General features: G+C 46.2%; 1 protein-coding gene across 1 annotated transcript in view; it reads left to right on the forward strand.

Moving 5' to 3' along the window:
• Nucleotides 1-11,891, forward strand: part of Iqgap1 (IQ motif containing GTPase activating protein 1) — a 92,804-nt gene extending 80,913 nt beyond the window's left edge. The window contains exons 36-38 of the mRNA XM_021168910.2: nucleotides 2,466-2,588; nucleotides 6,433-6,541; nucleotides 9,561-11,891. Coding sequence (XP_021024569.1) covers nucleotides 2,466-2,588; nucleotides 6,433-6,541; nucleotides 9,561-9,674 — 346 coding nt within the window. The 3' untranslated portion in view covers nucleotides 9,675-11,891. The remainder of the gene's footprint in view (nucleotides 1-2,465; nucleotides 2,589-6,432; nucleotides 6,542-9,560) is intronic.
• The last annotated feature ends 1,429 nt before the right edge of the window (nucleotides 11,892-13,320 follow it).

Consider the following 13,320-nt stretch of genomic DNA (forward strand, 5'->3'; position numbering starts at 1 on the left):
TTTTTCTCTTTTCTTTTTTGAGATAAGCTCTCACTGTCTTCTGACTGGTCAGGAACTCAATCTGTAGACTAGGCTGGGCTCAAACTCAGATATCCTCCTGCCCCTGTCTCCCAGGTGCTGGGATTAAAGGTATGTGTCGCCGCCACACTTGGCTGCCACTGAACTACAGCACCCAGGACCTACCTGCTGCATCACTTCTTGGTTTTGCTTCTGTTGTCTGCACAATTGCCTGGCTCCATTTGTTGGTGTGATGTGGGGAGATGGGAAGGGGCTTGGAGACGCTTATTTCTAAGTACTTGTTGTAAAGTATTGGTTTAGTCTAGATGTCAGTGAATCATGGAAGGGGACCATCTAACTTGGCTTCCAAATCTCTCACTAAGCATGATGGTGCACACCTGTAATTCCAGCATGTGTCAGGCCGGTCTCCAAACCGACCAACCTCTGAAAGATTTTATAAATGTTTAGGCTCCCGATGCCTGTAGGCAAGATCACAGGCTCCAGGAAAGGCTTTCCTGTGCTGGTCACAAACCTGAGCCTGCATTTTACAGGGAAGAAACTGCAAACTCCCACCCTTTTCTTTTTAGAAATTTCAAACCTCAGAATGGTTGAAGGAACAAGACACCCTTGAGCACTTCCCATGGATTCTCTGGAATTTAAATTGTGTTTCCTGCACCCCGACCCTCTAGCTCACACATGCGCATCCTCCTGGGGGAGATGGGGCTAGTATGTAGAGGTGGTCCCCTACAACCCTAGAGCCTTTAGCATGTTCGTCCTTGTTGGGTCTGCCTTTTGTGCTTTCTGGCTTTCTGATGAATGCTGTGTCAGGTTTAATTTGTAGTTTGCTCTGCTCAGGCCTAGAGTGAGGATCTCTCCAAGATGCCCTAACTTCATTTAGAGACCAAGGTCTAGCTGTCCTCCTTACCCCCGTTGACATTTAGGTCTTCTAGGCAGACATAGTAGGTCTTCACTTTGAATGGCTGAATACTGTGTCATATTGAGGAATGTTTGTTTAATCTTTAAAAACAAAGCAAAGCAAAACCAAACAAAACAAAAACCAAAACCGAAGGATGGAATTGGAGAGTGGCACAGTGGTTAAAAGCCGTGGCTGCTTTTCCAAGGCGACTAGCTTCAATTGTCAGCACCCATGTGGAGGCACACAGCTGTCTGTAACTGAAATCCCAGGGACTCTGATGCCTACGCAGGCACCACACATGCATCTGGTGTCCACACATACAGGCAGACAAAGCACTTACACACACAAAATAACAAATCTCAAATTTTTACTTAAAATGTCTGCACCAGCTTCTTAAAGATGTGCTGCTCTGCCAATGTAGGCGTTTTCTGAGAGTAAACTGGAAGTGCATGGGCGACAGAAGTTGTCTGTCACTTTCAGTCTTCAGTTGTCTTTGCTGAGGACCACCCCCACTCACACCCTGCCCACTTCCCTGACACCCTGTGGAGGCCCATCTTCTCCCCATGGTTACTTTTCTTAGCAAGCGTCCAGCTTTGATGTCCCTGATGCCCATTAACATCCCTGTCTTTTTCCTAATCTTCCCAACCGCTCCTGTGCTTTGCCTCAGCTTTTACAAGTTGTGCATGTGAAGTGTCTTTGTCCTACAAGACCTGCCTCTGAATCCCATTCCAGGACCAAAAGCCTGTGCAATTACCCTCCTGACCCTATTTATTTAAGTGTTGGAGGGAGTCTCATGTAGTTCACTAGGCTGGTGAAATCACCATGTAGCCAAGGCTGGCTCTGAGCACCTGATCCTCATGACTCCTGCTCACAGTATTCATTTTTGTTTTTACTCTGTATCTGTGTTTGTGTGCACGACTATGTCATGTACATGCTTGAGTCACTGCACATGTGTGGCGCTCAGAGAGCTTGAGCTTCTTTTGGAAATCAAGGCTCTAAGGCTCTTCTTCCACCTTGCAGAGGTGGGGTCTCTCTTTCTCTCTCCCTTTCCCTCTCTCTCTCCCTCTACCTCTCCCTCTCCCCTGCATCCTCCCCACTCACTGGCCAACAGGTTTCTTCAGCCGTCTGCCTGTCCCTCCCCATCTCACTGTTGCACAGCATCGTGTCCAGCTTTTTACGTGGGCTCTGGGAAATCAATCATGGATCATTTGGCTGTGTAGCAAGTGCTTCTACCCTCTGAGCCTTCTCCCTGGCCCCTCCCTCACATGGGGTTGTTAGGGGTTTGGTTCCAAACAACGGAAGCACAGACACTCTGAAGCTGGCATAGCCTTGTTCTCCACTATAATTTAAAATAAAGGTGGAAGTAAATTAATGATGTTGCCCAGTTTTGCGGAGGTTGCTAGGGCCAGTCCTCATGTTCGTCGGCCATTTTAGAATTGTTGTGTCGTGAATGCTTGTGTGTGAGTTTCTGACTTCACTCCCATGATGCCTAAGGCTTGTAGTAGTTAATCACTTAGAGACACTGTCATAATGTGGTTTTTACCTTTCACAGGGTCTCCAAAAAGCCTAGGGAAATGAAAGGCAAGAAAAGCAAAAAGATTTCTCTGAAGTACACAGCAGCGAGGCTGCATGAGAAGGGCGTCCTTCTGGAGATTGAAGACCTTCAGGCAAACCAGTGAGTGCCTGCTTTGTATGTTACGTAATGTTTCTGTGTGTGTGTGTGTGTGTGTGTGTGTGTGTGTGTGTGTGTGTGTGTGAGAGAGAGAGAGAGAGAGAGTGTGTGTGTGTGTGTGAGAGAGAGAGAACATGAAGCCAGGTGACCAGTGTCAAGTGCTCTTTTCCTCTTCACACTCCACCTTATCGTGTGTGCACACATGTGCTAGTGTCTGTGTGTAAGTGTACCATTGTTGGGCGTGCTGTTCCTCTTCCCACTGCGTTGTTTTCAGGGCACGGCCTCTCACTGAACCTGGAGCTCATCTGTTCTGCTAGGCTGGCTGGCCAGCGAGCTCCTGGGGTCTACCAGTGCTCACCAGCCTCACTCCCTGCTGTGATTGCAGGCTTGCATTGCTGTGCCCAGATGTTTACATGGATGTTGGGCATCTGATCTGAGGTCCTCATGCTTGAGCAGAGTGGACTTCACCTGCAGAGCCGTGTCCTCTCATATGTCCATTTTGACTTTGTTCTAGAAGCTGGTTTTAAAATTTGAATTTATCACATCATTATCTCATTTTTCTTATTTCTCTTTCTAGGTGGCTCTTTTATGTATTTTATACATTTATATATAAATATGTTTTTTAATGTGCAGAGTGACATTTTACAAAGTTCTGAGTCCTGGGATTAAAGGCACGAGCCACCACCACCCAGCTGAAAATGTCTTTTTTTTTTTTTTTTTTTTAAGATTTATTTATTTGGGCTGGAGAGATGGCTCAGAGGATAAGAGCAATGACTGCTTGCGCTTGGAGAGGTCCTGAGTTCAATTCCCAGCAACCACATGGTGGCTCACAACCATCTGTAATGGAATCCGATGCCCTCTTCTGGAGTGTCTGAAGACAGACTACAGTGTACTCATATAAATGAAATAAATAAATTAAAAAAATATATTTATTTATTTATTATATGTAAGTACATTGTAGCTATCTTCAGACACACCAGAAGAGGGCATCAGATCACATTACAGGTGGTTGTGAGCCACCATGTGGTTGCTGGGATTTGAACTCAGGACCTTCGGAAGAGCAGTCGGTTCTCTTAACCACTGAGCCATCTCTCCAGCCCTGAAAATGTCTTTTTTAAAATTGCATCTATTTTATATGTGTGCACACGCATGTGCCGTGATATATCCGTGGGGTTGGGTGCCGGGGTTGGTTATCTCTTCCCGACATATGGGTCCCGGGGATAGAACTCGGGTTATCAGGGTTGAGGACAGGAGCCTTTATTCCCTAAGACTTTGCCACCTGAGAATGAATTTCTTTTCCTCATTTATGGGCAATAGACATTATATCTATTATTTAAAAAGTCTCTTATAATAATTACACATTTCCTATGTTGACCTGGTTTAGATCTCTCTCTCTCTCTCTCTCTCTCTCTCTCTCTCTCTCTCTCTCTCTCTCTCTCTCTCTCTCTCTCTCTCTCTCTCTTTCTCTCTCTCTCTCGTTTTGTTTTTCGAGACAGGGTTTCTCTGTGTAGCCCTGGCTGTCCTGGAGCTCACTCTGTAGACCAGGCTGGTGTGGAACTCAGAAATCTGCCTGCCTCTGCCTTCCAAGTGCTAGGATTAAAGGTGTGCGCCACCACTGCCCGGCTTAAAACTCTTAATTTTACTTTTTGACTATGTTATTGTAACTGTGATGACACTTATATGTCAGCCAGTGCTTGCAGTAGTTGAATGAGGGCCATCTTTTTTTTTTTTTTTTTTTTTTTTTTTTTTTTTTTTTTTTTGAGATAGTGCCTGGCTCTGCTGCTTAGGTTGATGTGGCCTCAACTTATCTTCCCCTCAGTCTTCTGCAAAGCTAGGGCTACAGGCACACAGCATCACGCTCAGCTTTTGGTTTGTGGTGGTGGTGATGAGGCCTCACTGTGTAGCCCAAGCTGACCTTCAACTCATATCCTCTTCCCTGAGCCTTCTCTGTGCTAGGATTACAGGCATACACTGCCACTCTGGGCCATGATTGCTTTTTAAAATAGTAAATGCCTACGGTTGAATTTCTAATCCAAGAGTGGTTTTTAAAGCCTCCGGCAGCCACCATGCTCTTTATGGGCCTTGCATCTGACTGCATTAGTTACCTCACATAAGTGAAGCTGTGGACTTTTTATCTATTGTCACTGGCTTGGCCATTCACTTAACATAATGTCCTAGAGATTTTACCACATGACAGGATTTCCTTCATTTTTAAGGCTGAATAATATTCTATTGTCTGTGTGTACCACATTTTGTTCAGCCCTTCATGCATTGATGGGCAGGTGCTGTTTCCGACTCGAAGCTATTGTGAGCAGTGCTGTACCAAACAGGTGTGGACCTCTCCCTGCGTGCCTGCTTTCTTCCTGTGTGTGCCCACAAGTGGGGTGGAGGGAGGGCCACGTGGTAACTCACGTTCTGGCTGTACAGGCTCTGCAGTACTGTTTGTCATTGTGGTTGCAAATCGTTCTGATACATTGTTGCCATAGTTCCAGCAGGACTGGTGAATGTGGGTAAGAGCCCAAGCTACCGCTCCCTGCCAGCCATGATTGTATAAAATACCTCCATAAGGGCTGGAGAGATGCTCAGTGACTAAGAGCACCCAGGCCAGACAGCTGACAATCATCTGTAACTCCAGCTCCGGGGGGTCCGATGCCTGATTCTGGCCTCCATATAAACACATGCTCACACACGCAGACTACACACACACACACAAACACATACTCTTTTTTTTTTTTTTTAAGTTTATGTTTCTTAGGTTTCTGATTGAGGGGTTGTGTTTTTGGCAGGTTTGATTTTGGTGTGATTTGAGTATGGCTTGTGATCCCCCCACCCACCCCCCCGGTCAGTTTTTCGACTGATTCTGTTGTGGTGTTTGGTTTGTGTGGTTGTTCTGACATTTGCAGTCCCCTAGTCTCTGACCTGGATTCTTCCCGTCTGTCTGTCATCATTTCCCACGAATCTTCCCCTGCCCCTCTGTTTGCATCTCTTCTCTCTCATTTGCTGCTATGGGCATAGAAACTAAAAGACTAACCAAGTGCATTCACACTAATTACTGCACAAAGCAATTATCCTTAGGAAGGAGGCGTTCCAAGCAGGTAAGGTGAAACCAGCCCGTTTCTGAGCACAGATTCTGTGAGCGCTCCTTTATCCCCTTGGAGACCTCTTGGGCACCCTAACTCGTTCTCCACTGTCTGTAGTGGGCCACAGCTCTGGAGATATGGCGTGATTGCTCTGTTCTCCTGGGGAGCAGCATAATCATACTTATTGTTGGTGCTGTGTGGCTTCCTTCATCCTTAAGTACATACATTCTCAGTCCAGTAAAGCAACCTTGCTGACCCCCTCTGCTTCCTCACTCATCTCTCACAATCCTCAAACACCCTCCCCCTCCCCAAGAACTGGGTTTCTCTGTGTAGCCCTGAGTATCCTGGAACTCACTCTGTAGACCAGGCTGGTCTCAAGACACAGGGATCTCCCTGCCTCTGCCTCTGCCTCTGCCTCCTGAGTGCTGGGATGGCAGGTGTGCACCACCACACCCTGCTCCTTTTCTCACTGACTTTTGACTTGCTGCTTCAGGGCGGGGCCATCTGGTCTCACCATTTCAGGCTTTGGTGGCCTTCTCATGGGCCCTCTTGGAACAAATTGCAAGTGCTTCAGGGAGGGGTGACCATTTCTCTCTCCAGGCGTCAAAGCAGACACCACAGCAGGATGCTTTGCCAATGGCACTGCCGCTCCAGGCGAACTTAGATCCAGAACCTTCTTCCAGGCACCCCTAGTGCCCCCTCCCCCATCTCAGAATCTCATTACCTAAAAACTCAAAGCTCACACATACGGTGTTGTGTTTCAACAGATTTAAAAATGTTATCTTCGAAATTGGTCCAACAGAAGAAGTTGGAGACTTTGAAGTAAAGGCCAAGTTCATGGGAGTTCAGATGGAGACTTTCATGTTGCACTATCAGGTGGGTGTGCACAGGCTCGGGCCTGACGCTCTCCGATGAGGTGGGAGAAGAGATAAGAGAAAGCCTTTGGGGAGAGCTTTGTGTATTCAGAGAGCTCGGCAGGTGCCTAGTTGGGAGAAGCCAAGGGTTTGGGGAGTTGGGTGTGGTCTGTGTCCTCTGAGAGTCATCTGGTGCGTGTGTTAGAGTGCACTGGTACCTGAACCTTCACTCCCTGCGCCCTGATGAGCTGGTGCCTGGCCTTGAAGGAGGTGCCTGACCACCAGTGTTAGCAGTAAGAGGTTCTTTGCTGCTCTGTACTTGAAATCTCTCTGTTTTCATTTGTATTTGATATGGATACCTTTTGTTAGGAATATTACTAAAAATTTGTGAATACATTGCCTCTTTGTAATTCTGAGTCACATTTTAAATTCAAAATTAACTCTGTAGCAATTTTATAACGTAACTATCCCTATTTTTTTTTTTTAAGTTTCTTTTTTTTTTTTTTTTCTGGTGCTTAGGTTTGACCCTCAGCACTTGTGCTTGCTAGGCAGGCTGTTTCCCACTGAGCTCAATTTCCAATCCCAAATACCTGATTTTGGGGAGTGGGAGGAATCTTACGTAGCCCAAACTATCCTCAAATCCACTATGTAGTTGAGTCTGGTCTTGAACACGTGATTCCCCTGTTTCTCCCAATTGCTGGGATTATAGATATGTGCCACCATGCCTAACTGCCTAAATATCTATTTTTGCACTTTAAAAAATGTACCCAATAAGGATGGTGACACGCACCAGTAATCCAGCTCTCAGGAGACAGAGGCAAGAGAATTCAGAGTTTGAGGCCAGCCTGGACTTCATTGTAATTCCAGGCCAGCCTGTATAGTGAAAGCGATCTTCAAAATCCAAAGCCAGAAATAATCAGACAATTGAAAGGATTCATGAGCGGTGTCCAGACCCAACTATGTGTGTACCACATAGTAGGCCTCTTACGGTTTTTGTTGGTTGGTTTCTTTTTCTTTTTTTTTTTTTTTTAAAGATTTATATATTTATGTATGTAGCTGTCTTCAGACACACACCAGAAGAGGGCATCAGATCCTATTACAGATGGTTGTGAGCCACCATGTGGTTGCTGGGAATTGAACTCAGGACCTCTAGAAGAGCAGTCAGTGCTCCTAACCCACTGAGTGACCTCTTCAGCCTGGTTGGCTCATTTCTTTTGCAATGCTGAGAATCAAACTTTGAGCCTCACACATGCTCTACTGCCAAACTGCTCTTCCATGTCTCACCACACCCTGCCCTGCTTGCCACTGCTGTGGTCTAGCAAACCAGGCTGGTGCCTGTCTGTGAGCAAGCGTTCCGACTTCTGCACAGGATGCTCTCCCCTCGTGGAATCAGCCTCCCTCCCTCTGCTCCCTACCTGCCTCCTGCCTCCATGAAACAGTGAGCACTGGCACACGCTGCCCCCCTGCAGCCACAGTGATGGCCCTTCCCCTTGACTCAGCAGCCCTGAGACATCCTCTGTTGACAGTGCGAGCTGACTCATTTCCCTGCCACCCCCAAAACTGGGAACTCCTGAGACAGTATGTCTTAGTCATCTGTACCTCCCTGTTGGTAACCAGTAGTCTCTCAGTAACTGTGAAAGGATTTCTTCACACACTATAACTAAGCAAACTGCATACAGTCCCTGTTCCATTGGTGTCACTGCCAGTGCAGGCCAACCAGTCTGCTAAGGAGACTGTACACTGCTGCTCAGATTCAGGAACTGGTCTGCCTCATAGGTGCCTGGGGTTAGGGTTAGGCTAGGCAGAGAGGACACTGCGGTCCCTTCATGCCCTTCCTCATCACCACTCACCAGTTTAGTGGTAGCGACGACAGTGCTGCCGTAAGCCGTCAGGACTGCAGAGAACATTAGAAAACAGCCGATCATACCTGCTCACCCCAGAGCCAGCTCTTTCCTGATGGCCTTGCCACCCAACACTTTGAGCCTCAGCAGCTCATCTCTAAAGTTCAGATAATTATGCTTCATAAGGTTTTTGTAATGCCTTGAAAAGATAGTGTGTAAGGTGCCTAACCGAGGCCACACACAGGCTCGGTGCCCGATGACTGCTCCTCCTGTTCTGCTTGCATTTACATTAGACAACCTTTCTCATGCGAAGTTGAAGTTGGAGTCATATTCAGTTTACAAGAGACCCTGGGTTCAGTCTCCTGAAAACAAAGGACTCCAGTAGACTGCAGAGCTGGAGATGTAGTTCTGTTGGTAGAATGCTTGTTTGGCAGGCACAAACCCCTGGGTTTGATCTCAGCACTGTAGAAACTGAGCCAGGCAGCACCTACCTGCCATCCCACCATGGGGACAGGAGTATTCGGTCAGCCTGTGCAAAAGTGCCAGGGGTGGAGGCAGGGCGGGGGCGGGCAACTGGTAGGTACTGAGACATTACAGGTCATTCTCATTTTCATTTCTCATTCTCATTGGCATATTTCATAAATTGAAATGCCTTTACTTTTTCCATGTGTATTAAAACCTCGAACCTACATCTGAAACAATGGGGAAATGCCATCGTAACTTCTTTTTAATTAATCATCCCTTTACATTTCAAATCATCCCCCTTCCCGGCTACCCTCAACAAACCCCATCCCACCTCCCCTCTCCCCTCTCCGCCCTCCCCTTTGCCTCTTGAGGATGCTTCTTCACCCACTCACCCGTGCCCTGCTCACCGCTCCAGCGGCCCCTTCCGTTGTAACTTTTGAAATAAGCTTTAAATGTATTTTAACTGAACATAACTCCTAATTTTCCTTTGTGTTTAGAATCTTTTACTATAAACTAAACGATACCCTAAGACTAAGTTGTAGGCTCCCTGTTGCTCCAGCACCCAGGGTAGCCGGCGCCAGGGCGGTCGTGCCCTGTAAAGCTCCGCACTGAGAAGTGTGTCTCCATTTCACACCTGGCACAGAAGTCCTGCCTCGCCTCTCCTGGATCGTGGGGTCCTTCCTTTTCTTGTTCTGGATTCGATGGTGAAATTGTTTTGCTTTGTTTTTTAAACAGGACTTGCTGCAGCTACAGTATGAAGGAGTTGCAGTTATGAAATTATTTGATAGAGCCAAAGTGAACGTCAACCTCCTGATCTTCCTTCTCAACAAAAAGTTCTATGGGAAGTGATGGCTCGTTTGCCCGCCGCCCAGAAGAGCTAACAAAACGGCAGCACCCCACGGCTGTCTTTCTAGGATCCTCCATTATTCCTTAGAAGCAAGGACCTGGTCCAGCGGCGCCTCAGTTCACACTCCCTCTGACGGACGTCAGTGCCCTCTCCCTTCTCCTTGTGAAGCCGTAAGCCTGGCTTCCCCTCAACCCTGCTCCCTCATTTTCTCTCATCATGTAGGAAAGGGTGGAATCCCCTCCCAACCCCTTTCTGTTAAAGCCTCCTAAGTGGTCATTACTACTTTGTAGACATTGGTGTTTGTTTTACTTAGCAATAAGAATGGTGAAATTCAAATTCTCGTTTAGAAGTGAAAGCTGTCAGGTTGATAGCAAGCATGCACATCAAATTCACCAGAAGTACAACCCATCAGCGCAGTCAGAGGATGGCGTCTGATGGGCAGAGCTAATCCAAGTTACTGTTCTCTGTTCAAATGAAGCAGCTTCAGGAGAAAAAGAGCAATTACTTTTGAATTCTCCTATAAATCTGGACAATACCGTTAGCGCAGAGCCCTTCCTGGTGAAGGCGAACCCACGGTCAGAGCAGGCCATTTAAAGACTGAGTGGGCGGGGCACTTACCATCCCTCCCACAAAGGATAGCTTCCCCAGCTCAAAATGTAACTGTTTCTAAACTGTATTCCAAGAGTGCCTTACCAAAGTATAAATTTATTTCTTAAAATGTGAGTAATAGGAATTTTAAAGATTTATATAATGCTTTTGAACACTCTGAGAAAGGGTTGTTTTTTTTCATTGGGTTAATCTGTATATCTGAATTCTTGAAGCTTTTCTCTAGCCTACAGTAGGGTCGATCTGCCGAGCTGCTGAGTAACCCTGCTTGATTTTAGCAACAGGAGACAATCCATGCCATGCTTTTAACCTGAGAAACCTGGACCCTTAGGCTCTGACTAACAAAGACAGTTCAGCTCCAGTCACTGAACTTGGAATCCTTTGTCTTTGGATTAAAAGTTATAAACTTAAAAAAAAAAAAAAAAAAAAAAAAAAAAACTCTTTATTCAAAAAGATGGTTAAATCATGCTACTGAGCCTGTGATGTCATTGGTATTCTTGCATAAAACTTAAAAATTAAATGAACGTTGCAGAGTTTACTGGTGTATAGAAAAGGCCAATAAGCTGTTTTAATTGGTGACAGATCATGCGGTATGTCCCTATTACAAATGTAAGTCTTGGAGAAGGGTCCTTCCTGTGGTGTCCACATGTGCAGGTTTAGGTAGAGGTCTCAGTGAGTGGACGCAGGTAGCGGTGGGTGCCGAGAAAGGATCTGCCACCACCGTGACATTGTGCTTTCGAACAGAGTTTTCTGAGAAAACATTTTCAAGTTAAAGGAAAATGCTAAGTCTGGCATGGTAGTCAACACCTATAATCTCAGCCCTCAGAGGCTGAGGAAGAAAGATCACTAAGTCACGGCCAGCCTGGGCTACATAGCCCCACCCTGTCTCCAAAAAAGAGAAAGAAAAAGGAAAAAAAGAAAAAGATCCTGTTACAACCATCATCACCTCAAAAACAAGGTTAACAGAGGTATCAAGTGAGTCTTTTTTTTTTCTTTTTTTTAAGACAGAGGTGATGGGGTCTCTGTTGCCTTGGCTGTCCTAGAACTCTGTGTAGATCACGCTGGTCTAGAGCTCACAGAGATCAGAACTCTGTGTAGATCACGCTGGTCTAGAACTCAGAGATCTGCCTGCATCTGTCTCCTAGTGCTGGGATTAAAGGTGTGAGCCATTATACCTGGCTTTCAGGTATGTTTTCTTAAAAAGACTGCCATCACAAATGTCCTGGGGCCTCCTGCAAGACAGTAATGAATCCAGGTTATAGTGCCTTCGATGTCTCGGTTCCCTGGAAGGATGCTCCTTCCGTGAATATGTAGTAGAGCTGTGCCACATGCCCTTTGAAGATCTTCATGGCTGCTGTGAGACCCTGCTTAGGCAGCACCGAGTCACCTGGTGAGCCTCAGGCTGGCACACTAAGTTGTGCCGGGCTTACATTATTTATTAGCTGTAGCCATTTCTGTCTTGGCTCTCACCTCCTCTGCCCTTCCCTCTGAGCAGCCATAGTGACATTTACTATGAATTTACTTCCTCCCAAGAATTTGGACTGGCCGTCAGATCGTTGCTACATACAATTGCCTTTGTATCTTCGTATGAAATAAAAGGTCATTTGTTCCTGTTTGTGTTTATTTTTCTTGGTTTTATTGTTAGTTCCTGTTAGACGGCGTTAACTAGAGTAAGATTAAATCACCCCCACTCCTTTGTAGTCTTTTTAAAAGAAGAGCAAACCAAGCCTGCCTTTGGATCACAGACTATCTCTTTCACATTTTATTTATTGTGTGGATATGGAGGTCAGAGGACAATTTGGGAGTCAGCGCTCTGCTCCCACCATGTAGGTCCAGGGGTCAAATTCAGGTTGTTGGGTTTAACAGCTCACTGATTGTGGGCCATTTTTGTTTTTTGTTTTTTTTTTTAAAGATTTATTTATTTTACATATATGGGTGTTCATACAGTGCATGTCAGAAGAGGGCATCAGATCCTATTGTACATGGCCGTGAGCCACCATGGAGTTGCTGGGAATTGAACTCAAAGCAACTAGAGGAGCAGTCAGTGCTCTAATTGCTGAGCCATCTTTCCAGCCCCCAGTTATGGACTAGTGAGTCATTTTAACATGGTGTTTAGCCTTTTAAAGTGTATTATGCTTAATGTAGCCTCAACATAAGAAATACAGTGACAAGCCAGACATGATGGCACATGCCTTTAATCCCAGCACTCGGGAGGCAGGCAGGGCTGGAGGCCGGGTGTTCTCCAGAGTTCTAGGATAGCCAAGGCTGCACAGAGAAGCCCTGTCTTGAAAACCCAAAAAAAGAAAAATGTAGTGAGGGACAGACTGTTGCCATGTAATTTTGATTGACTATGAAGGTTTAAATTTGCCACCAGATGTTAAGCGTTCATGGGGAGTGTTTCTTGGGGGATTTCTGTCACATGTAACTCACCAGAAGTGACTAGGGTCAGTTGGATATGGAAAAAGTTAAGTAAGCAATTGCAAGAAATAAAAACAAGGAGTTGGGAATGATGCTGGGGAAATGTCTCAATATGTAAGAAACATCGTGGCACAAGCGTGAGTTCAAATCCCAGAATGTACATAAGACTCGGCACAGTAGCACATGTCTATAAGTCAGTGTTCCTATGGTGAAATGGGATGTGGGGTCAAGAGGACCCAAAAGCTGGCGAGTGGGCCAGTGAGCTCTGCATACCAGGCAATACAAGACCCTGTCCCAAGGTAGAAGGCAAGGGCGGGCACCTTTGAGCCCTCTGACCTCACAGGAGTGCCGGTACACATGTACACCAATGCTCACACACCTTACACAAGAATACATGTCTCCAAGTATCTCACTGTGTGTGTTCACTAGCCAGATGTCTGAAGCCAGTGGCAATATGATAGAAACAGAATAATCTTACAGAAAGCGGAAGCAGCAAGCTGGGATGGTTTCTGCGAGTGGCTGCAGTGACCCCCCAAAGAAGAATGCCATGGTCAGACTATGGCTTTCCTGACGGGGGGCCTTATGGGACACACACTTGCTCTGAGCCCCAGCTTTCTCATTCTG

Source organism: Mus caroli, unplaced genomic scaffold (genome assembly GCF_978045245.1).
Source record: "Mus caroli unplaced genomic scaffold, Mus_caroli_1 scaffold_8, whole genome shotgun sequence".
NCBI classification, from domain to species: Eukaryota; Metazoa; Chordata; class Mammalia; order Rodentia; family Muridae; genus Mus; species Mus caroli.